The following is a 26,059-nucleotide window of genomic DNA, read 5'->3' on the forward strand; positions in this document are numbered from 1 at the left end:
ACTCGCGACATCGAAAACTTCCAGTCTATTCCATCGGATAAGTTTGTTCACTCCGGGGACAAGTTGTGGCGGCGGGATGCTTAACGAACGCCACAGTTGTAATTAATTCTTGCACTTGGATGTAGAATCGCGCTGATTCGCTTTACATCATGTCAGTGTTGTTCTACGATGCGCAATTGACAAATGCGCTGTGGATACACGAAAAATGAAAACCAACTGTTTGAATAAATATTGGACGTTATTTGAAACAGTCGGCGGAAGCTTATTTAATTCAATTTTACGAATACATTTGTCGTTAGTGATGGAGCATACGTCATGATAAAAAAAATAAGATCGAGTCGCGAAATATTTTCTTGTTGACATGATAAATTTGACAAGAGTTACGTTCGCTCGTCCGTCTCCTTCCTTACTTCCGGCAGTTCCCTCAGCATTCTGTCAAAGAAGCAACGCTAGTAACGGCAATAATTTATCATTTTCGTTTCGCGACGGAAAGTGCAAACGCTCGTTTCCCATATAAGCGAAAACTCGACTTATTTGAACGAACTTAGTATCCGTCTTGGGTATGCGTGCTCGCGTGATCTTCCGGTTTTCACTCACTTTATTTACAGTGAACAAACACTATCGATGCGAAACGTTGTTTTTCTTTTCATCCATCCGCCTGTTAGCGCGGCTTAATACAATTAATTAGTTAACCGCGGTCAAAAGACATTTATTTGATCGCCAGTGAGAAACACTAGCTCGGGGCGGTGCTCGATTTTTTGCAAAATTGCGTATGATGTGTTTTGCCGCTTGCGCGTCCGCGTGGGAATGACAGAAGCAATTTTAATTTTCATTTTACAAATCACAAAACGAATCGCAGCCGAGATAAGCTCGATAGATGGAAGTTTTCGCATTATTCATACAATACATAGATGCACGTTACATAGATGCACAAAATATCGCGTCATCGAGACGACGGCATCCGCGTTGCTTTTCTAGCTGTCATTTTATATTCCAGCGATAATGGAATAAATATTAATTTCTTCTTTACAAATTCTCTCGTAGCTTAACATGCAAAATACGGATTTATTGCCTCGCGCGATATACAATTGTGATTCGCACAGCCGTCATTCCGTTTTACAAAATGGATTACTATGAAATCCAGTAAAATGAGATTGTCGTGTGAAAAAATATCAGCGCAACGCGTCAAGGTGCAACATGTTGTAATTTGCCAAAACTCACAAACAATGATTTAGATGAATAAGCGAACGTTAATAAATTACTTTTTGATAAAATAGTCTTCGACGAGACGAAGCTCCATATATTGACGTTTTATCGTCAGTTAAACAGATTTGTTTCATAAAGTACGACTGATAATAATAAAGTATTAATATAAACATGATATTAAACATATCCGATTTAGAAGACCAATAATGTATCGCAACGATTCGCAGTAAATCATTGATAATCAGTCGATCGCTTTCGCGTTAATTAATAAGACGTATAATTCGAAGCCCCGGAAAAGTTCCCGAACCTTCCAGAAACTTTTCCGGGGCTTCGAACTATGGTACGGACGTGAACAATCGTCATTCATGATTTTCGAGAGGACGCGCTTTATTCGGACTTTACGGTTGAACATTTTCTCACCCTCTAACGCATCTCTATTTTGTTCGAAGATCCGTTTCCTCTGTTATCGATAGCGCTGTTGCCGGAATCCTGACTCCATCCGATATCGGACACGGAAACTGCACTGATAATAATAATAAAAAAAACGCTGATGTTCGCGAGATCGGAATGTGTTCTCTCCGCACTGAAATTATATCGGATACGGAAATAAAAATCGAAATCTGCCGAAGTTATGTTAGGTTATCAAAACAAAGTTTTATTGCGAAAATAACATTTTTAAGCGTAATAAATTTAGTAAAAAAAAATAATACTAAATCTTATATAGCACTATTATATAGAAGCTGTATCGATTCTCGACTTGAAAGCAAGAGAATTTAATCCAACAAATCACATATTTCCTCATTCAAACTCAATTCCGTGGTCGCGAGTTTATTGTTCGCGATATTTGCGGTGACTACGCGCGCGTCGTTAGGTATTTCTGGATGGCGCTCTAATTCTCCGCGATTTCTTCGCAGGAATTCTCTATTCCACGGAGAATTTAAAATTAGGAGAAGAAAAACTTCGGTCTATTCACTCGATGGTTGATGAAGGTGGAATTTTCCGTTTCTCTCTCTTTCTTTCTCTCTCTGTTTCGCTTCGCGCATTTGCGCGCACTTACTAACTTTCTCCAATTTTAATTTAACCCATTGGCCTATTTCGCGAGAGAGGTAACAGCCGAATCGTGCAATCGTTTATTGATTCGCAAAATCAAAATTAACACTCTCTTCTCAGAGTTTATATTTGAGACGAGTGCGTTGCGTTTAGTGTTTCGGAACATTACCTGCGTGAGAATGTAGGATTCTGCCGTACAGAATTAACTTTCCTAGCACCGAGATATTTTTGTCACTTGGAATGCCATTGCTGTGAATATTCTCTGCAATTCTATCTTTTGTAGAGAAATCTATGTTGATGGAAGACAAACACAAAATAATACCGAAACGAGATCAGATGAATAATTTAATTTCACATCACTCTGTGGACAAATATGATTATATAAAATTGAAAGCCCAGAAAGCTTACGACGGGAAATTAATACATGTATAGACCGGAAATGACTGCCCGTACATTACGGTCGATTTCGCGAAAACGATTTTGTTAAAGGAAATTAGTGCGCCGTCAAGAGAAATTATGGCGCGCATGGCGGCAGTGTCGAAATTCTACATTCCGATTCGATGTCCGATACGAGAGTAACTTTGTCAGCCGCATGCGGTTATCGAAGTTGAAAACTCGTGTCACTCGATTAGCCGGGAATTTCCAGCGTAAGGTGCAGCCATAATTCAGAGGGGATCGGTTGGTTTAATCAAGTACGTATGTGTGTCGATGACGTGGTTATTGGACATTACAGGACATTACACCAAGCTTGACATGCTCACGAAAAACGTAACCGTACGCGAATCAGCAATCGCGATCACATTTTTAATTGAATAAATCAAGATGCAAATATAATTTAATTTATTTCCATTATAGAAGTGGACGGGATATCGGATATTGAAATAAAAAAGTATTCGGATATTTCAGCTTGAAAGTTCAACTAAAATTTGTAGGAAAAACGCAATGGAGAGAATGAAGATCAACGCAAAATCAACGAATAAATATTATGCGACAGCGATCAACGTAATTCCAACGGTTTTTGTTTCGAAAGTGTAAACAGCGAAATTTTATGGATGCTGTCGTCTTGTTTTGCATTTCTTAAATGGATACGAGAAGAATAAAACCTACCAGTGCGATCTCTTGGGAGTCGCGTGTTCCAACAACTACCGAGCTTCCTTCATCTCGTGGATCAAGCAATCTGAAATACATCTCACTTCGGCAAATATTACTCGTAAATCTACACGACGTCTTATTCCAAGTGGCAAAATAAAAAATCTTAATACACACGGCAGGAAGAAAGTGATAGAAGAAATCTATTTTGGAAATATACGATGTATTGCATTTAATTATCTATTTTTTCTTTCGAATGGAAAGAGTTTTTTATTTTATTTATCCTTTTTTTAAATTATTTCCGCAGTTCTTTTGATAAATTCCCAACATAATTTCATGGGAATGTGTTTTGCGCATATTTATTTTGCCTCCTAAAATGTATAACAGTTTAGGGAAAATATTAATCAACATTGTATTTCGCGACATCGAAAATATATGAACACGCATCTATTCTACCGGCGGGGATTTATTGACATCAAAATCTGTGCCGGTCAAAATTCCTAGAACCATACGGTGATAATAGGATGGTTGACGTTCATGTCTGCGCGCATTGTGCGCTCACATCATGATTCAGGCTTGAATTTCCAGTAATTAATGCGAGCGTTTGCAGCTGGAAAACCACCGCCTAAATGCATTGACTGAATGTTAGCGTCAAATTTCGCTTTCGAACGCGATACGCAATGATAAACAAGTGAGGGAAAAAAATCTGATCTTGCTACATAAATTTTTAATTTGTATTTGAATCGCGCTGGCCATTTTTCAATTATTATATTTATACCGTTTTTATCTTTTAAGATATTTGCAAACGAAACGGAGAGCAATACAGACAAGTAAAAACGAAGTATCACTTTATTCTAAACTTTTTCTTTTCCTTAAGTCATACGTCAGATTTACATTGGTGTCTCTCCAATAAAATGAAAAATAAAGATTCTTTCCGATAACTTTCTTAGTTAAAATAGACTGCTATAAGTTTTTTAAATACTATAAAAGTTATTGAATAACCAATTTCTTGGCAGTCTTTAATTTTTAACTGTTATATCGGAAGTTTGAAAATTTGATTATTAGTTTTTAAAGAATTTTCTTGTTTATCGGAGATGAAAGAAATAAAACTATTTGTATTGAATTTTTATATGAAATAACGGAAAAATATGTTCCCATAGATTACTTTATACAAAAGTGAACTCGCTTATTTTAACTTCTACGATCTACATTCCTGTAAAATCAGAGATTAACAAGGCCACTGACAATCCTCATGCGATTCCATACAAACGAGAGCAAGTCACGCTAAAGCTGGCGATATCAGGTCATCGAATATCTCCACTAGAAGGTAGCGTCCGAGAAGACAGTTAAATTTGGTCATTTACGAAACCGCAAAACAGCGGGAAGTCGATCCTTGCCGTTGACACATCTTATCTCAGCAACTCTGACAACAAGCGACGCGAGGTAGTCTCTAAGGGCATGCCATCGTTACTCGCTACAAACCGTAGAACCGCGCATATTATTGACATAATTTGACACACGATTGCATATCAGCAGCGAGAGAGAAACATGAATAAAAAATAACATCCAGACATTAACTGAAGTTTCTCGAAAGCAAGCAAAAATCTTGCAGAGATCAATGGCATGAGAAAGTCCATCGACTTCACGATCACTTTGTGTAATCGGATAGAAATATGTTGGGGGAATTTAATTCATCAAACGATTTCTAAGAAGCGACATTGGGACTAAGTTTCAAAGTAATCTTCTTGACTTTTATTATTGCGAAGAGAAGTGAGCATCTTCCAATCAACAATCGCGCAGAAGTTCGAAAGCTCGAGTTCTCTCACAAATAATTACAATTAAAAATCAACACGTTTGTTAATTGTTAAAAGATTTGCAGATTTATATATATATAGCGACTGAGAAATTAAGATTACACGGAAGATACACAGCGTCCGCAAATGAGAAAAATTCATATGTTTTAATCACGGAAAAACGAGGAATACATTTTTTAAGCATTATTAATGATTCGGAGAAATTTTTATTGCACAGTGAGATATTATTTTTTCCCACGTATTTGCGTTGTTAGCAAATAAAAATTTATTGCTTTTTATTGATATTCACGAAGAATCTTAAATTGCATTATTAGCTCGATGAACTTTATTATTACGAAAACTTTCATCGAAGGATACCGTAGACGCATTCAGAAACTCATTTACAATTCAGACGCCAATTCAATTTACACAATTCGACCTGCGTGCATCTAAAAGTCGCACTTTCAACGCGCACGGAGCGAAGAGAGAGTCGCTAGGATTTCCACCACGTCAACCCTCAATAATTGTATTTTTATCCTGCGGAGTCCCGCGGGCTTCTTACCTCAATAAAAGCGAGCGCGAACCAACAGCCACGAAGGACAGGAAGACGGTAGCTGGACGATCCTGCTGGCTGCCTCGAGGGAAGCTCGCCCGGGCGGCATGGCTCCCACCTCTTCACCCCGATTCTCCTGGTTGCTGTTGCCCGCCGAAGGGTGCCGTTTCGTCACTAAATTCCGAATAATTGTACCGCCGCTATCATCGGCAGGTTCACACGTCCTGGTTATCGCTCCCTTGCGACCGCGCACCCCCACGTATCGTTCGGCAGCAACGCGAATAATGGTGTTAACACCCTCCGCACCAGGAAGTCAGACCCCCCGTGCCTTTCGAGAAAAGGATCTCACCGAGTATCCTCGCACCACGTCGCGCCGCGCCGGCTCTCATCGGGGACGCGAACGCCGCGCGATTCGTTCGATCGTCGACTCGACGAAGAGAAGACCGAGAAAGAGGAAGAAAGATAGATAGAGAGAAAGAGAGAGAGAGGGAGAGAGAAGGATAGGGAAAGAGAGGTTTGCGACTTCGGTGGGACACGGTGGAGCACCACGGAGAGATCTCGCGATCGGAGGGAATGTAACGCAGATGACGGCGACGAGAACAGTGACAACGACGACGATACCGATGCAGAGTACGTATGACTGTCGACAGGATCAAAGACGGAGAGAAGAGAGCACGGAGACCTGGGCACAGGACACGATGGCCCGGCCACTGCGCCGGCACTGAGGCTACGCCGCAGCCTCGGCCTCCTGGTACTCCCTCTTCCCTCGGTTCTCTTCCTCTATCCCGCTCTCGCTGCACTCGTCTCTTTCTGGCTTCCCGTCTCTGTATTACTCTGCCACCCCCGCGCCGCGAACCGTCCTCCCCTCCCCGTGCCGTTACTCGCGCGCTCCTTCTCTCGTATCCGCGCCATGGTCGGCGAATTTGGCCAACCCTCCCGATGTGTGTTTCGGATTCTCTCCTCTTCCACATCACGCATGTGTTATGTATTTCTTTTGCAGTTTAAATGTGCTCTGCCTATAATTTCAGGAAATCCGTCTCTCTCGGACTGTCGCCTCTTCGCTGTTTTCGCCACGTGAATTTCTCTTTTTGGATCTCGTGCAATTCCAGATGCAATTTCAATTATCTCTAATTTGCTCACTTTTTTTCCATGTTTTATTATTTCTTTTTCTACGTTCTCTTCCTCTATATTTCTCTCAAAGTTTTATCTTATATCTTTGGCGCCAATATTCCCGTGTCTACCATCTCTTTCTCCAACGATTCCAAATTCTCGCCCTCATTTTCTCCCGGTTAGTATCTAGATCACTTTTCAGCTGCTTTCTCTATCCTTCCAGTTATAGTTCTTTCCTCTCTTTCTATCGGATCTTTTACTCTCTTTTCTTCTATCGTATACGTCTTCTATCGTACACTCGCTTGCAACTTCTCTTTCTCCCTTCCTCCTTTGTCTGCTTTTCGTTCGTCCTTCCTCGACTTTCGTGTCCCTTCATCCCTCCCTTCGTGGTTTCTGTTCTTCCTTTTCACCCTCCATCGACTCCCCATCGGCTATACGCAATTCCAGCGTTCTCCCTGCCAGAATCTTCCATCCCTTTTACATCCACGATTCCACTCTGAACTTCATCCCTTTCGTTCACCCGATCCATTCCCCTCCATTTTTCCGACAGCGCCGCGATCTCACGTTCTTTACATCCATCGTATTCCACCGCGAAAGTCAACCCTGTATCGTCGAAGGGTGCACTTTCTCGCCGCTCAAGCAGCGAAGAAGGAAACCTTACGACACGGTCCTGAATCAACCAAAGTACGAACGATCCGGACTTTTATATATTTCCTAAAAAGATTACACTATTCGCGGATGGATGATAAATATTTCTGACAATTTACGATGAAATACGTGAAAAGAGGAGAGCGTGCAAAGAAATATAGTGATAAGACTAATATAACTTATAATGTACTATTAGATTATTATAATTACGTATATCAAAATAATTTCACACACGCGCTCTCTAAAGCAATTTTATTGAAAAAAATAATTTATTTATCCTAATGAGATCCGGCGCGAAGAAATTCCACGTTATATACATATATATTAGTGCTCGGCGGTAATATCAGGAACAGTGTTTTCGCGCGGACTTTAACGAACTAATTAAACGTAGCTGACCGCCGTGCGCGCCAAACGCGGAAATAATATCGTCCGGTTTTTCACCTAACCACGAACCGAGGAATTGCGCGCTAGATTTTCGCATTCTCTTGAAAATCAGCTTGATGAATATTGTACCGTCTTTTGTATTACTTCTCCTTTTTGCATTTGCACTATCTTCGAGCGCGAAACGAGAGGAGGTAATGAAATATCATATTATAGCTCTTAATTAAACCGCTATTCATTCGTTTATTCCTTTTCTTTCTTGGCCGTTACTTTTGTTTTTTCTTCTTCGCGGCATATAAGCCATCAAATTTTTTTAATTACGGATACAATCGCATTTACATTTCGAATTTAAAGTTGAAACGTGATTTGATTCTGAGATTTATTTGACGAAGCTGATGAAAAATCTGAGATTACATATTAGAAGTGCAAAACCCGATAAAACTTGAGAAAAGGAGTAAAGAAAATGAAAATTGCACGGTGCTGTGATCTTAATCGATCATTAACTCCGCTTTAATCATACTAAGAATATATTCATCAGTTCTTGTGGACTGAGTGATCGCGCAATTTCTTTTATACGAAGCGACCCAGTCTACATAGCATCGTTATCTCATTATCAAACGAATCGACTTTTATGGAATTTGTCTTGTCTATCTTCTAGCTCGGATCTATGCAATTTCTCAGCTTTGGAATAACGCGATAATATTTTATACGCCTTTTGATGTGCTTTTTACGAAATATTTTTACATTTTTTTCTTTAATGTAATATTTTTTTAAGTCGCTTTGTGCTATTTCATATTTTATGCAACAAAATAGCAGACGATTGTTTAAAGATTCACGTTTCGCAAAGGAGTGAGGAATGAGGTCCAAATGCAATTCCGCGGTGTCGTAAAATACTTCGCGTGATCTCATCGTGTCCGTCTTGTTGTTTTACGCACCCCGCTTTCAAGGATGCGCGCAGGGCGCATAAACGTTGTTGGCTCATTCCATAAATTCATAGGGCGGCGAGGATAAACTCGGCATCGGATGTATGTATGTGTGTCGTAAGTTGCGCGTGTAACCACTAATGCTGTTAACGGCAAGCCGTAAAATGTTTGCCAGCCGCGCAATTTCGGATTAAAATAATCCCAGAACGCAAATATCTTATTGACGGCTATAACATTGTTCTAGCCGACGAATGCCGGCAACAAATGTATGAACGCTCGTGGCAGTTTTGCACGCGAGAACGTTATTATGCCGGAACGACGAAAATAGTAGTGCATGTTTCGAGCGTATCCTGACGTATCCTCCAGTAATATACATGTTATCACGTGAATGCGGCGAGGTAAGAATGTGTCGAGGCCGAATAGTCCAGCGCGAAACCTCCCTTTGCAGTCACGCAAAATGAAAAGCCACGGCGGTCTTATTCAAGAGATATCGATTGGCAGAACAAGAAACGTTGCATGCGCGTCCTTGACTCCGTAAACCTTTCCGTTTCAGGGGCCAGGGTCGGCAGGTGAGAGATTAATCGTTCAGGAAACCTTTCGCGCTCGTAAGGACGAGACCTTCCCTGCTCTTTGCGAGACACTCGACTTCGATCGCCAGATAGCACAATGAGCTAGCGAGCGAGTCCATTTTCTTTTATCAGGAGAATCATTAGCACTTGATAACGACGACTCGCGAGGTCACAAGTAAGAGAATTTATTCGGACGAATCCGAGTGAAAGGGGCATTATGCGAATACTTTGGTAAATTGCGAATCCGTTCATCACATCGCTTTCCTTGATTATTGTAATCATTTGTTCTCTTTCTTAGAAGCCTTATTTCGGGACGATGATAAAAATACTTCTACCACTACAATTTATTTTCGACGAAATAAAAGCTCCGTGATTTACATCTGAATTCTGCATTCGTTGCAATCACAGAAACGACATCGTCGCTCTTGTTAACGCTCCCGCCCGCCCTGTTGAGACGAGGGACGACTCGTTCTACGCGATAAATTCGAGAATGACGTCGAGCACACAAAGGGCAATAACGAGCTTTCGAGAGGCCACATTGGCGGAAATTCGTTCCGCAAGCTCGATCGAAAATGCAGTTTCGATCTGCGGCGAATTCGAAGTAGATCCGGAACGGATGCGCTGCGGACGGTACGTCGGCGGGAGAGAACTTTCCGATGACATTTGGCGCGAAGACCGTAAGTCGATTATGCAACGATTGACGCGGTGCGTAATTTCTACGTAACATTTAAATTGTTCTGCGAATAACAGACATTTCGGGATAGTTGTGCAGCTGTAACGAAAAATTAAACGCTTTGATACCGAGAGAAAAAAAATGCAGTAACCTTCACCTCACGATTTATAGTGTTTCTCCACGCTAAGCAAATTCTTAGCTCACTTTTCTCTCGGTGTGATACGTTAAATTCATTGGTATAATGTTCCGATCTTTCGCGGCACGTGAGAAAACACAATACAGACAAATAATCCAAGGAAAAAAAGACATGAAATGACAACTCTCGACAACGTATACTTTTGTTGTAGATTTACCGCAAACATTTTTATCAAAACGGCTGTGTTGAGGAACAACAGGCGCAAACCATACATTGTTTCGTGTTCCGAACAGTTTTGACACTTTCGCTTTACAATTGACTTTTTTCGTAAAACCTATCGGCATGCGTAACAAATAAAAAGTAGAAACGGATTTCCTTCTTTGTCTCTCCTCTCTGTTTGCCCTTTCGCTGGTCACATCGACAGTAACGTTTATTCGAAAGCGCACTGACGCAATGCTTTCATGGTAATAGAAGTCTTCAGTGAACGGAACGAACGTGCCATAGACATTTGATCGCCTATCACCCGAATCTGCTATGGTTCTTCACTTTCTATGTATGTCGTTCGGACGACAGATCTCGTTTACAATGTTACTAAACTTCCGAGGCGGAATAAATTCTCTTAAGTTGAAGACTACTCATATATAAGTTTCTCGAACGTAGCGCGGCTGTCTCGGTCAATTTAAAAGTGAAATATTATTTCGCAATTTTTACCTTCGCTACTTCACGTTATCGAAATCGTAATCAAGCATCAAACAACAAATAACCCATTTTACTTCTATTAAATAAACAGAACAAAATTATCTCAAGAGTATCAAATTAGATTGTCGCTTCGTCTTGCTCGCTTTCTCAACCCACTTCTCGGCTGCGCCACGGTTCGCTTGTTCCTTCGGAAACTTTTCCCGAGAGAAGGTTGCATCTCATTAGTTTGAGCGATCTGGCGCTCGCGCTTGTCCCTTGTCCGAAAGATTGCTATCCGCGTCGCCGATAGCATTTACAGACGATGAAAAGCGCGGGCGGATCGATGACGGCGCGTGGCATTGTTTTTGCCGTGCGGGAACTGCATGGCCGACAATGGCCAGCGCGCCGAACCTCCCGCGCGTCGTCCCTCAGCAACATCCCGACAGCACTGCCGCAGGATTTCTCCTACGTGAGAAATAGGCTGCTTCTCCTTTTGTTTAAGCTCTACCCGCCGAGTAGTTTCCTCGGCGTAGTTTCCTCTTCTTCAGACTCGTCACAATTCAATCTTAGAGGAAAATCTTTCACTGTAGCGGAATCGATTTTCAGGGAAATTTCTATACTAGCAGTAGAGATTCGTTGTGTGTGTCTCTTACTCCGTTTTGTCTCGTTTAGTTCAGTTTAGATTTTCCTTGCAATTAGCTTGCGATTATTTTTACATAAAAAAGGCCAAGGCGAACAATAGAGAAATATTGCCGATCAATGAATCTCTCAATCGGATTTGCAATTTTGAAGATTTTCAACGTGTTTGATACGAATGTAAGAAAATTCAAATTAATACGACCACAATTCAATCGAAAGAATAATTCAAAGATTAAAATCTGATCTAAATCAATCAGACTGCATCGTGAATTCGCGTGCCAAGGCACCCTTGTTCTGCAGTTATTAAATGCCGTTTAAATCGTTGACGTATGTATATGTATACGAATGAGGTCTCATTCCAATTCTAGGCGAGGTGGATATTCGATGCCGTTGATTGTTAATATTGTTTCCTTGCAATCTTGACGATACGACTTGGTGCCAGCATATGAGAGGGAATGAAAATATCGATCTTGCGTTCATCCGCCGTTACGAACGCTATTACGCGAACAAAACGCGCTAATGCCGCATCTATATTATATTGTAACGATAGTATATTTCGTTTTGTTATCAAATCATTTTTTTAATGAATATTCATAACGTTTAAAAAGCTTATAGCTGTGAGAAAAATGTAATTGAAAAAGATATTCTCATGAAAGTCGATGGTATCAACATTAATGAATAAAGGCGCCAATAAGAAGGCAATATTGAAGAATTAATTTAAATGTAAAGTTGATGAAAATCCGATGAAATATCTCAGAGCCTTCTTGATCTCCGCTGACCGAGAAGAGTCATGAACTCAGTGGAAACTCGCTGGTATGTTTGAGCAAACATTTTTCTCTTCGACTACCGAAGATTCCAGGTCAGCGAGCCAAGTTGCCTCGAAAATTCGACCATCTTCAGTACACAAGACTCGTGGATACGATGAATAGCATGATTAAATTTCCCAAAAGTTGCTTTGTCCAGTTTGACTGATCGGACAGGCGAATGATGGGTAGAAACATGATCAGTGGATGAGAGAGCGGGAGATGTGTATTATATATATAAGTACGTGTATTGAATCTTACGAAGGAAAAATAGCGAAACTTGTTTCTTTTTTACTGAGAATATGAAAATTCAGGTCATCGAGCCAACGAGATCGGTATTGAAAGTCGACGCTGCGAACAACAACGAATTTTTCAAAGTTTTTTCTGAAAAAAATATTTGATAGCATAAAGTTTGGTATATCTTTCCATAAAATAATAATTATTATTATTATTCACATATATAGGTTAGGATATAATAGTAGATATAAATTTTCAACAATATTTGAAAAAGATTCTTTTTATTCTTTGCCGTGAGACAATAAATTTCATTTATTTTGACACATTTGTATAAAGTCCAACAAGAAAAGTACACCTTAAAAAAATACCACAATATGAAATCCTAAAACAAGTAGGAGTTCCATATTATGCGCACATTTTTTTGTTTATTTGCCCAAGTTTCGTCAGACCACGCGTTTCTATAGAGAGAAATATGGCACGAGCGAAGCTTAATCTGCTTCGAGTGATAAATTACATGTGACAGGTAGTTAAGAATCGCTAAGTTAATCGCAATTCACGCTTGGCACCAGATCGTAAATTTTCTTTGGTAGAAATTTTCCTTTATAGCATGTTTTATAGTATGTGCGTGTTCTCGTATCACAAAGTATCCGGCATTTAGCGCGAGTAAAATTTCTCGCCGCGAACGATTCTCTCTTTTCTGATGGCACCGGCGTTAAGTCTAGGTCAGCGAGCACGACTCAACTTGAAGCATTCGTTCCAAAATTTGTCCATTGTGTGATAGTGGTGAGGGGACACGTGTTCGAGGGCATGCGCCTCGTCCGTATACGTGACCTGCTCGAACAGGATGTCATTATACTCCAGCGACTTGGCGAGCGCCATTGCTTGCTGGTAGTGCACGTTATCGTCCCCGGTACCGTGTATCAGCATGTACTTTTTGCCGCGTATTCCCTCCGCCCGTCGTGTGATATCCGTGCGGTTGTAACCGGCGAGGTTGTCCTCGGGAGTCGGCAGTCCCATGAATCGCTCCGTGTAAATGGAGTCTGTAACAAGCCAGGTGGCGATTCTAAGAAGACGTGTACTCGATGCCGTGAAATTAGGTCGATATTGAGACTATTTCTAAGTATCTTACGACACGATGATAAGATACCGATATTTACGCGCGATCGCAATTACTAATTCCAACTTTGTCCAATTGAAGAGGGCCCAAAAATTGGACTGAAACGTTTCTGTACCATTATTCTGTATCGATTTTTAGTATCTCTTGCGCTCTGACACCCACGCTTGGGTCTCATAACCTCTTTTCTCTGTTAGTTTTTTTTTTATAAAACATATACGAACAAAAAGAATTTGCTGGCAAATTTTATAGTGAAAATAATTTTGTTAAATCTGCAAATTATATTGCTATTATAACACATTGATTTTTAATATTTTGACATTAAAATTTATATTAGCAAACAATTCTACTACGATAACAAAAGCCTTTTTTTCCGTGTATGTCTATCTCTCTTGCAATTAGATTTCTTATTTCCGCCATTTATCTGATCGATCTGCTATTCATTACCGTAATAGATCCACGAAGTAACCGGGGCAACGGATATACCGCATTTGAACACGGAGGCTGTATCCGTCGCGAGTACCATACCGGTAGTGAAACCACCGTAACTCCAACCCCATATACCAGTTCTATTTGCGTCGATCCATTTATATCGTTTCTGCAGCTCTCTGAAACGCGATGAGGAATATATTTTATTCTCAATAGTGTCTGCTGTTGAAATAGTAACGCAATTCTCAATGATTCCCATCACTCACGCAGTAACAGCGATCGTATCTTCGATCTCCACGGTTCCTAATCTCCTGTATATCTCGAAGAGCATCTTACTGCCCTTGAAGGCCGATCCTCGTCCATCGATCCATGCGTAGATCACTCGTCTGTTGGTTGTCAGATAATATTCGTACTCATATTTAGCAGCGTCGGTGATCCTAACTGTGTTTGGACCAGCATAACTGCAAGAGTGATAATTGAGACATTTCCAATCGCGGGAAGTTCATTTCTTTCTTATGCTGAAATTTATCGAGCTTTGCGCTATAAATATTATAAATTGTAAGCGTCGAACGAATCATTGTTAAATAAATCTATAATTCACTGCAATTGCATCTTGAAAAGGAAGAAAAGGAGAATGTAAAAGTCGTTAAAGGTAATCAATCGTTGCGAGAACTCCGGTAGAAATTGATCCAACGAGCAAACTTGATCAACGGTGACTCTAATTTTAAATGGAAATTGCGAATCCCTTTGCGTGCCCATCAATCATAGCACACGTCGGTGTAATTGCACCGTAGCTGCTATTAATGATGTACACGGCAAACATTGGCATAGATGTCAATTATAATCGGATCTTTGCAAGAAAGACGTTACTTCTCTCAACATTATTGTTTCATTATGCAGCTCTTGAATTTTGCAAAATCTTTACATGGCACTACAAAATTTAATACAAACTCGATAAATTTGACATAATAAAATTTCCAATAATAAGACAATGAGATTTCCACTAAACATTACTCGCTATATATATGTTTTGTAATTTAATTTTTGTAACAAAAAAAGATAGCGAAATACTCTTCTCTGTTAAAGCAATCGCAATTTTACTGTGAAAAAAGTCTGAATACTCACACGAATACTAGCAAAGGGTACGATTTATTCTTGTCAAAATCTGGCGGCAGGAACAATCTAACTCTAGCGTTATAGCCGTTCACGGTGACGATAAAATCTCTTTGTTGCGGCATCAATCGATGCGACAAAAGATTTCTCGTCAGCGAGTTAGTCTCCCAAGACAAGACTGGCCGATGATTCGCGTCGTTAATCGTCACCGTGACTGGATCAGGCCCGGAACAGAGGAGGGCGTAATATGATCTCAAGCTTGAAAAAGATGCAGTCGCATAGGCGCATTTATTTCCTGCAACATTTAAATCAATCGGAATTCCCATAATGGCAATTGCAAAACATTTTCATCTCCTCTGCTACGTAATAAAATATTCATTCGTGCCGCTTCAATTCTCTCCATTTCGAACATTGCTTTCGCGTCTAATAATTTTCGCTTTCATTTTGAGATATGCACATAAATAATATCGACATGTGCATAAAATTCTGTCTACTAACGCGATATATATTGCTAACTCAGACGAAATAAATTCCGGCAAACATCATATTTTAACGGATATAAGGTGCACCGATCAGTATCGACCGAGCGTAACAGACTTCTCGTAAACGTAGATTTTTCGGGCGCAGAATAGTCCAGAAAATTAATCTTCTTTGCGATATCGCTTCGTCTGGGAGCGCCAGCTGCCGCCGATAGCTGGAAAAACTTGCGCGAAAAGTAATATTTCAGTCTCGCTCTTTATGCTTCGACGTTGCGCATTAAGACGAATCTTTTGGATCCTCTAGCATAGCAATGAGGAGATAAGTTCGCGCGCCAAGTTTGTGCGCGGTTAAAAATTTGAAAATTCTTACTTAAATGTTGCAAACTATTTCACGCGCCGCGAGAATATGAAAAGAAAATTGCGGCAATTCTCGAGCGAGCGTTCTGTAGATTGCATCACGCGTATTTCAAAGTTTTGCGCGAGTCTTCCCGCGGAGCCTATCGGCGCCACGCGTGCGTGTGTGTAATAACGTTAAATATTCATGAACGCGACTTGCAGCTTTCGTCAGAGAGATGAGATTACTCCCGATGGATTTACCGTTTTAATTGGAACGTGTACCTATCGCCTCGGACAAGTTATAAATGCTATCGACTACGAGTTCCCAAATTTCACCATCACCTATGGGACGCGCTTAAAGCATTTTCCAAATCTCCAGTCTCATTCGAACGCCGATTTAAGTAGAACGATTGACTATTAGGAGTGGCGGAGTTCTCATACATACTTCTCGCGCAAATGCAAAATATTTCTCCCGAGACTCCATACTTTAAATAGAATATTCCGGCATTGCTGAACATTCTCTCGAGATTAAATTACTACCTTCGGGGACGGCGCAAGTTCATCATCTGAGCTGATGAAAAATACCAAATGGCATCCTTTCTTGCTCTCTCGCTCTCTTTCTCTCTCTCTCTCTCTCTCTCTCATTTCGCTTTTTTCCCCTTTTCTCTCCGCTCGTGTATTCATGATTTCGAGGATTCACCTTCTGGCGTGAGTAGCTCGCAGGATACACAAGTTGGCTTCTGGCTCGCATCCAGCGGCACCGAATACAAATTTCTCTGGGACGGCACACCGGGCGCTGTGGCGAGGTAGTAAACTCTGTCTCTGAACAAATCGACGGCCAGAATCGAGTGCACCTCGGAGGGACCGGGCGTTAGATCCACCGGCGAAACGAATCGGCCGCTCTCGTACTCGTATCTGACGATGTGACGGGAATAAGATTACAGAAGCTGAACGGTAAATTCGGAAAAGTTTCGGTACTACGGCGTTACTACTGTCAAACTTTTCCAATGTACGGGGTTACATCGGAGAAACTTAATTTTGCATTTATTCAACTTCTGAGAAAATAAATTTCACGGAATATTTGGAAAAAGAAATATTTATATACCTGATTATATGTCGAAATCTACCAGCGCTGGTATTCGAATCTTCCCGTTGTAAAATTAATGCGTAACCGGCAGCTTTTGTAGGATGATTCGGCTGAAGCCAGCCCTCGGTTTCCTCCTCATCTAGAATCGGGCTGCTGGTACCTTGTGTATCGTACATGATCAACTGGGACTGGTTTTGCACGCGGTTCGTCCACGTCGCGATTACATGTGTCGCATCCCACCAGCTCACGGTAAACAAAACATTGTCACTGCGAACAAAAATCCAACAGAAGTACATTAGTATGATAAAGTGTCTAAAAACAGGTACAGCGACACCGATTGTTAACTGTAAAAACTTGCCTGCCAACTGCATCAACGGGTGCTTTCAAGGTGATTGCTTTTGACGATGGACTGGTCAAATCGATTATCGATAAAGATACTTCCGGGTTCGGCGTGCCCGCCTAAAAAATGATATCATAAATTTTTTCATCGATAAAAATAATTGCAAATTACGCGAATAAATAGAAATAATTGTTGATTTTCTTGAGGAGCAAAAATCTAACGAGAAAAGCAGAAATGGTGGCAAATTTTCCGAAAGACTGCGCTTTTATCAATGCACTTCCACAATTGGATTATCCGCACGTGCCGACACAGACGCGCGTGGAAAATGGATCCGTGTAAGTTGAAGTTAAACGGGAGAATAGCAGTCCTTTTAACCTGTTAGTGCAGTAGCGATTTGGTCGAGTGGAGACGATTAATCGTGTCGAAGATACTAGCTTATTAATATCGGAACAATTTAAATGATTTCAGTAGCAATATACTTTAATAATATATCAATTATATATGAAGTAATGAAATTAGTGTTATACAGTCGATAGTTAAGAATTGAAAAAGATGTCTAATCATTTTTAAAAAATACTTATTGTCTACAAAATATTCTTTTTCATTTTATTAAATAAACTCATATTGATATAGAAGTTTGTTTTATGTAGGCGTTCTTGAATTAGAATCTCACCTTGGGATATTTTATCTTTATTTCCGTGGGATATTGGTCCTCGAGAGAGCCGGGGTCTCCATAATGAAAATATGCCATATCCTTCACTACAGTATCGTTGAAGGTTGCAAAAGCTAGATGCCGTCCATCCGGTGCATACCACATCGCGGTCGCGGATGCAAACACTTCCTCTGCAATCAACATTCGCGATTATATCTGTCATTTATAATTATATACTGTAAATGCGTATATTTCGCGATGTATGATTCCTTTAGAACAAACAATTTTAGTAAAATATTTACTTGTCTCTTTATATTATATTGTACATTTAAATATTATATTTATATGTTCATTTCGATTAAGAGATAATTTTACCTTCGTATACCCAATCCGGAATTCCATTGTAAATAACTTCGGATTTGCCGCTTGTCGTTAATCTTCGCACAATGTTCTGACTATGATTAAACGTCATTTGATAAATATCATTATCATAAACGTAAATCAAATCACTGCCGATCGGTGACCACAGCGCCAGCGTGATAGGAGCTTCATTCGCGATCTCTTCGTATGTGCTACAAATATATAAAAAAAGCTTGATTGTATAATATCTTTTTTATTTGTACAATGTGTTTAAAACACTCAAATATTATTAATAATTATTAATATTGTTAATATGTCAGGAAAAAAATGCTCGTTAAAATTTTCAGGAACTCTAATGAGACAATCTCTAAAAAAAAGCGACCAAGCGAAAAACTTAAATTTTTGCAAACTTGTTTAATAAAGAAAGATAGCATGATTTTAAAAGCTAGTCGGCATTATCTTTATAATTATGTTAATTGTTAACATGCAACAAAAAGTGTCAGTAAATCAAAATACGGAAAAAAACAAGTTTTATCGCGAGTTATATAACAAATACATAATTTATAGACTCTTATAAATATGATGTGTTTAAAAACTGTTTATGTTGCAATAGAATACGATGCGCGTACACGTAATGTTACGTAACTGTCATAATGTGATAATCAAATTGTGATGACCAATGATATTAGGATAGTAGGTCACTGTAGGTTACCGACCTGTATAGAATGCGTCAGTCGGTTCCGGTTTATATCGAGATACGAGTCGAACGTTGTAACAGAACAGTCGTATCAAAAACAAATGTTACTTAAAAACCGTGACTGCTTCCGCCAAGCCCAGAGTCATTTATCTCCGGTGAGTACTTTGCTAGACATCATTGGTTAATTGCAAAAATTAAATTAACTCTTTCGGGATGCAACAGCATAAAAACGCGAAACACGCTGCTAGCCGGCGCGCTGAATTTATAGTTTAGAATGTCATGTACTCGTTTGTTGTGCATGATTTCGCGTGAGATACGACCGTGTCTCTTGATACGGCCTCGCAGTCGCAATGAACATTTTTCAGACATCGTATATATACGCTCTGCGGCAACCGCGAACACCTTTTGGACGGCGTATATCTCCACAAGGGTTAAAAGTTTTATACATTCATCTAGCGCTCGAACGTTCATGGCAGATTTCCAGATCCCGCAAGGAAGAAAGCTTTAATACAAGATAGTTAACAATTTTCTTGCTTTTAACCACTTCGTTAAAATTACACGCATTTTTCATGCGGGAGATACAATAACGATACATGCTGCAAAACTTGAAGAATTAATTAGGTCGTCCTCTCGTATTATTTTATTTAGAAGCATATAAAAACGTTGAAAGAATTCGCCGCAGTAGTGTTGCAACTTAACGAGGATTCGTTAATATTATCATTAGCATAAGTGTGCCATAAAAATATGAATCAGTAAACTTACCCATTGTTTATATTGTATACTACGTAACTCCTGACGGTCGAGTGTCTAAACACCTGTATAAATTATTTATTTTAGATTCCGTTGCATTTGGTAAGCAAAAAGGTATTAATTAAGTAGTCACTCACTTTTCTAATATTGTAACCGAAAAGAATATATTGGTTGTCGGCCGAGAAAGCTACCGTGCTGAATTTGTATGGCAGCTAAAACAATTTTAATATCGATGTTTCTAGTAAAAATATTTGCAACAATAATTAAACGCGCCTTGTCAGATTTATAGGCATATTTGTAATACTTTTAAATTAGAGCTTTAAAGATTCAATTACGCCGTAGATTATAAAATACTCTTACTGGTAAGTTCCATCCGTCAAAAATTCGTCTATTTTTTCCAGTAACTACGTTGTAAACAGTAATATCGCTAGTATCGAAATCCGCAACCATGATTTCTCTGTCAGAGACCCATGTGCCGTTGAAACCAGATGACTGGTACAAATGAAGATAAATTTCTTCCAAAGTGAATGGTTCTTTGGTGACTTGATCGCCATCGTTATTGATGGGAGGATCGGTAGTAATGTCGTCAACGCGTGAAACTACAGATGGATTTAACACGAGAAGTATAAATGACATATAATTTAATTAAGATCATTAAAATCTATTTATCGATCATTGAAATTGTTAGTATCTGGATTTCTAAAAATGATAATCAGACTGCCAAATATTAGTCGTAAAATTGATCATACGTTAAATGGGTCGACCTACCTGTTCGCGATTGAGCGATGGCGAGCACGTAGCCGCACAGAAATAGAATCTGAAAAAATTACAGGACGTGTCAAGGATGTAATACCATTAAAAATTTCCTTAGATTTTTTTCTATCACATCTATGTAGATATAAGAAAGAGATCAACAATTTTCTATTTTTTTTTTGTTTTATGAAAATTGAACTAAAATTAATGATAACAAAAAGAATTGATTTTAAAAATTATCACCACGAAGAGTTAATACTCCGAACGCATCACCTTATATCACCACAAAAAAAAATAAACAGCGAAAAATCTTAGACGGAAGGCGATAAATCGAGACAGTTCGGACCTTCGAAACTTTTCTATTGGTGGCGCACATCTGACGAAAAGTGCTCTCGCGAACTTATCGATTCGATATGTCGGGACGTTGCGCCCGTTTTATGTACGAAATCGAAACAGAAGTAAGTCGAATAAAAGCTCGTCTGGAAGATCGAGGTTTTCGATATTTATTAGCTTGATATTTATTTTCTGCTTTTCTCTTAAATACATCGCGGAAATGAGTTAAGAAATAAGTCGTGAAAAAATAGAATGTTTATTTCTCATTTTTCTTGGCTTCTTAAATAATCTGTATGAAACATAGCGATACAAAAATTTGTGAAAATAGTCGCTTATAAAATAGATTAAGCATTTACTTGAACATATTTTATAATTTACATTATAGAGTTTGTTAAATTATTAAAAAACCATTAATTATTGTAAAACAATAGTTTGTAAAATATATATTTTTAAACTTCATAAAATATTTGATCAGTTTTGCTACTAACTATATGTTAAAGTTTGCAATCAGCTGTTTCTTAGCGATAAAAAGCAATTAATAATTAAAGAGATTATTCTATTTATTGCGAACTAAGTTAATTACAAAATCACGATACTTTATTTTAAATAAAAAATGAAGTTATTGATGAAGTTTTGACAAGTTGAAGAAATCTATAAAATTACTGCAAACTGTATGATTTTAGGAAAAATGCTTACTTATCTAGTTCTAAATCCTCTTCTATATTTCTTTATAAATTTCCTCATCTCGTGATTATCGCAAAATAAATAAAAAGAATAAAAAATGCGACGAATCCATTCTATTGCACAAGAATCACACGAGAAAACCACAAATTCGTCATGTCACTAAATAACGTACCGTGTGTCTCATCATGACGGTCATCAGCCAATCTACGAATCGCGGAGTCTGGATCGCGATCGAAAAACCCGCTGCTCGACGACTGATCTCGCGAGTGCGCCCGACAGAGACTAATATATCGCGCGTGTTTTTCTCAGCTAGTTCCCAACAACAGCAGGTGCTCCCACCTCTTTCAACAAATCAGTGGCACACGATCTTTCACGTGATCTTCCGTGGTACTGCGCTTCTCCTTCTACTTTATTAATTCGGTCTACTATCTGCCGATATGCATCGATAAGACGGTATTTTGTCTTATATCGCTCAGATTGATTCCCATACTAAGAAACAGTTGTTTTTTTTTCAGATAACGAAGAAATCCGAAAAAATGAGTCGACTTGTCTCATTGAAATTGCTATTTTATAACTACATTCTGTGTTAAAGGAAACAATTACGATAAATTGTAAATTGTAAAAAAATTGTGGAAAGACATGTAAAATAGTTTTTTTTTGCTGACTTAGAATATGATATTTCCTGTCAACAGAAGTGTCAAAATGTAGAAATTTAATTAAGACTTAAAATTCTATAACATCGAAAATAATTGCTCGAGATTTAAACAAAACTTGCAAAATATAAAGAATCGAATATGACTTAAAGACACCAAGTTTTAATAAGTTCTATACATACGTATATGCGATAAATTTTATAATGTACGGTTATGTCTCTTTCTTCCAGAAACGTCACGATTTGATGGCCAATTGTTACAATAATAATCACACCGTAAAACTGTAAAAGTTGTGACAGAAAATCAATAGTCGGCAAAGAGCGACAATGTGGCATACTGACATTAAATCTCGCATATTCAGGGTCGCTTGTTATTTAACTAAATGCGCGATAAGCGACGATTGCCAGCATGCTCTCATGCGATAAGAAACTAATATGTATGACATTTAGTTAACACAATACTGGATATATTTACCAACTAAACAGATTAAGAGTTGATTAATCTCATCGAATGTTATCTTGAAATTGCTTTTTAATCACATTTCTAGAGGAAATAAAATAGATAAAGAGAATTGATTGATTGATGAGCGAAGATTAAAACGTGCATTGCGAATATGTTGTGATTAAAATATTTATTACAAACAGATTTCATGCACGATGTATTTACGAACGATGTAAAAAGTACAATTAGCGACAAACGCAAAAAAAATTTTAACGGTTTTCACTTATCGCGAAATATCATTTTGAATATTATATTGCACCAGGCTTGCATCATTTCAATATCATGACATTGAAATGCAAAAAAGACTAATATCTGATCAAACTCAATTTTTTTTATTTTTTTTATAAAATTTGTATAAATTTTCTATTCTAAAAGTGTCACACTGTTCTATATTTTCTTGTAAAATTTATGTTATAAAAAAAGATTTGTGATTTTAATCATAAGTAATAATATTACCGAAATGAAACTCAAACCTACCAATTTATTAGCTCCTCTTGCATCTTCGGTTTTATCAATCATTTTGAGAAATTTATTATTATAGAATAGAAAAAAATTTATATATCACGATCTTATCTTCCACAATAATTGCACTTCAGCATTTTGCTCGCTAGTTTTGTTTTCACCGTTTACAAATGTTTACACTATGCGCGATGCACTTTCAAATCATTTTAAAAGCAACACTCGATCACATAATTTAATATGATATTCAGCGGATCAATAATGCATCTATCGAGGAAAAGAACCGTCCGACCTTTCTCTCGTGTTACGAAGTATCATCTCACAGCATCGCATGCATGACATACTTTGCGAGAGGAGGAATTACTGTCATCATCGTCATCACCGCGTTCATCTTCGTCGCAGTCATTTTACACGTGGGTCATTATCGAGTCCCTAGCTCATAGCAATCAGCCAATCTGATTCGGTTGTAAGGTCACTCGCACTCTCCTAGTATTGCCGGTTAAATAAAGGGAATTCGCCATAAATATACATGGAGAATGATACGCGAATGAGAATAGATCTCTTAATCTGTATAGACTGCTCCGAGAAGGCAAAATGTGTCATAGGTAATAAAAAATATTGTATATTTAACATTTCTATAAAAGTAATGTGATGATTGTATATTTATTTGTTTTAATAATTTATGAATTAACTCAAAATTGGCAAAAAATTCATGATTTACCGGATGCACATTTAGCAAGCGTGTTTTATTTACGTCATTTTATTAACATTTTCCGCTTTTCCAACATACAAAAAATTGCAATATTATTTTGTTATAATGTACATCCTGTAAAAATTAGAAAAAAAATTCTAAGAAACAACGCTACTGCGGTAAATTGAAACTAGTCGCCATCTCGTCTTAATAACATGAAATACAGAAAGGCCGCGACTTGGTTACCTACTGTTAAGCTTTCCCTTTGCTTCAACCTGACTGCCTACCAGACTAACTTTCTTTGGTTCGTGTTAGTCGATGCGCCAGTAGATGGCTGGCTCTTAAAATACAGTAAAAACTTTACTGGGAGAAATTCCCTCAATGTTTACATTACTAATATTTCCCCAATGTTTTATTTTTATATTAATAAAATGATGAAAAAAACGCGCTGGTAAATCTCAATTTAGATATAATTAAATTATTATTTTTGCATGACATTTTAAGCAAAGAGAAGGAAAAGCCAATGGCATATTTTTACACATATAACATTTATAAAATGAGTTTAGTCGTACAAACAAACATTTTATTATCCTGAAATATTAATGCATTCTCGGGAAAAATATAATAATGTAAAAAATATTAATCTAAAGCGCGATTTTCTTCATAATTTTAACTCTGATCTCTCGAATACATTGCATAAAAGGATTTCCCAAATGTAACACAAATTTGGGGCGACAAACACAAAGAAGTGGTCTAATTTGAAGCTTTTGGGATAACAATTTCTTGCATCAGTCCTTCGCGCGGCCCCGCGAAGGATATTTCCGACCCTTTCATGGGCGCGTTTGCTATCGATCGAAGGGGATATAACGCGTACCAGTCGCGTTGCTACGAATCAAGGAAATCGAGTGTGGAAGAGAGAAAGAGACACAGATAGGAAGGGTGCACAAAGGCCACCCCCTTCGGACCGAACGACTATAAGTACCGGTCGCGGTGAGTTCGCGCGGCTTATGAGCGCCTTGTGGTCTCACCGTGGCGTGGTATCGTTTTCGCGTTCGCGGAAAAACCACTTGGACTTGGCGCCGGAGTCGTTTCGATCTATGAATAGATCCTGATCCACCAAACGGCACCCATTTCCATCGCGCAACCAGCCGCGATTATCGCCCGATCGGAAAGCATCGATCTGCCGAAGGAAGACCAGCGATACAGCACGTGGAACATACGACGGACGAGCATGACGATCCCACGGGATCGAAGAATTCGCGTGGAACCTACGTAATGGGTGGATTTCAAGTGGAAGATCTGAGTGATCGACCGGGGTAGACGTGATGTCGCTCGGGATCGCCTCAGGAAGTCAATCGAGATGAGGAAGAGCAAGTCGAAGGCAGACGTCATCAATGACATCTGCGGATGCTCCGCTCTGTCGTCGATTATTCACAGAAAAGACTTGAACTCTACTTCGGGTAAGATTGCAAATATCTTTACTCTTTTCTTTTTTAAATGTCAAGTTGGCTTTCAAGTTGCCGATGTGTCACCATTTATAAAATACGAATTGACTTCTACGATGTATGCGTCATTGGATGTTGATTTGTAAGATTTATGCAAAAATTTGCAAGAACTTTTGATATTTAATGTTTCTTTTACTAAATTTAGAGAATTATTATTCTAATTAATGATCAGAGTAATAATTTTTTAGAGATACTTTTATTAAAATCGTATTTTTTATTGACATTTAATAAAAGAATGTAGAATACTAAAAATTTACACCGATTGCGCATACTTAATTTATCTGAATGTCGATATTATCGAGTTTGTCGGCATCGGCAAGCTACTCAAAGTTTTGTCTACGATTCGATTGATTATGGCTCGCACGTGGTCTTTGAGAACCGCGAACAATCGATAGCGCTTGACATACAACCTTGAACGAGAGACGATTGCTTACAATTTCCTTTTCTTGGAAAAGTCTCGTAGAAAAGCCTCTTCGAAACATTTACGATAGAAACAATTTCGGTAATCGTCGGCGTCTGGCATCTGAATGCCAGATCTATTCAGATTTTATCGGTTTTTCCAATCGACAATTCGCGAAACAGCCCTCGTGTATAGTGTTAAATAGTTTCTAATGCCAAGTTTCTACTTCGAATCA

At 38.7% G+C, this 26,059-nt stretch overlaps 3 protein-coding genes across 9 annotated transcripts in view; 1 reads left to right on the plus strand and 2 right to left on the minus strand.

The window, feature by feature from the left end:
* Nucleotides 1–7,356, minus strand: part of LOC105672945 (A-type potassium channel modulatory protein DPP6) — a 57,080-nt gene extending 49,724 nt beyond the window's left edge. The window contains exons 1-2 of one of the 4 annotated variants that reach the window (XM_067356748.1): nt 5,701–7,356; nt 3,364–3,433 (exon numbers count right to left, since the gene is read on the minus strand). The gene's annotated coding sequence lies outside the window, so the exon portion shown is untranslated. Of the gene's footprint in view, nt 1–3,363; nt 3,449–5,700 lie in introns of all 4 variants that reach the window. The other 3 variants (XM_067356749.1, XM_067356746.1, XM_067356751.1) reach the window with 3 other exon arrangements.
* vari (MAGUK p55 subfamily member vari) overlaps nt 1–26,059 on the plus strand; it is a 126,100-nt gene that overhangs the window by 87,472 nt on the left and 12,569 nt on the right. Inside the window, exon 1 of one of the 2 annotated variants that reach the window (XM_012368234.2) lies at nt 24,484–25,379. The exons of the other annotated variant lie outside the window; for it this stretch is intronic. Coding sequence (XP_012223657.2) covers nt 25,280–25,379 — 100 coding nt within the window. The 5' untranslated portion in view covers nt 24,484–25,279. Of the gene's footprint in view, nt 1–24,483; nt 25,380–26,059 lie in introns of those variants that run through there. 2 annotated transcript variants of the gene reach the window in all.
* Nucleotides 12,753–23,573, minus strand: LOC105672947 (venom dipeptidyl peptidase 4). Of its 3 annotated transcripts, none has more exons than XM_012368230.2 (14): nt 23,247–23,573; nt 20,614–20,662; nt 20,206–20,444; nt 19,983–20,057; nt 19,858–19,910; nt 18,414–18,610; nt 18,060–18,229; nt 17,405–17,505; nt 17,065–17,313; nt 16,660–16,874; nt 15,157–15,439; nt 14,298–14,492; nt 14,050–14,210; nt 12,753–13,528 (listed from the first exon to the last, which is right to left on the minus strand). In XM_012368230.2, exons 1-14 carry the CDS (start codon nt 23,286–23,288, stop codon nt 13,212–13,214), a joined length of 2,346 nt encoding a protein of 781 aa, XP_012223653.1. In that variant the 5' UTR covers nt 23,289–23,573; the 3' UTR covers nt 12,753–13,211. The 3 variants fall into 3 exon arrangements, with proteins under 3 accessions (XP_012223653.1, XP_012223654.1, XP_067212853.1); XM_012368231.2 differs by lacking the exon at nt 23,247–23,573 and adding an exon at nt 21,788–22,089; XM_067356752.1 differs by lacking the exon at nt 23,247–23,573 and adding an exon at nt 21,628–21,760.

This window comes from Linepithema humile, chromosome 6, assembly GCF_040581485.1.
Source record: "Linepithema humile isolate Giens D197 chromosome 6, Lhum_UNIL_v1.0, whole genome shotgun sequence".
Taxonomy (NCBI): domain Eukaryota; kingdom Metazoa; phylum Arthropoda; class Insecta; order Hymenoptera; family Formicidae; genus Linepithema; species Linepithema humile.

Coding starts and splice junctions, on each gene's coding strand:
- LOC105672947 (XM_012368230.2), bottom strand. CDS start 23,288: ATGATTGATAAAACCGAAGATGCAAGAGGAGCTAATAAATTG. Junction 17,506..18,059: donor TAAAGATAAAATATCCCAAG/GTGAGATTCTAA, acceptor ATCATTTTTTAG/GCGGGCACGCCGAACCCGGA. Junction 14,493..15,156: donor TACCCTTTGCTAGTATTCGT/GTGAGTATTCAG, acceptor TCACTCTTGCAG/TTATGCTGGTCCAAACACAG.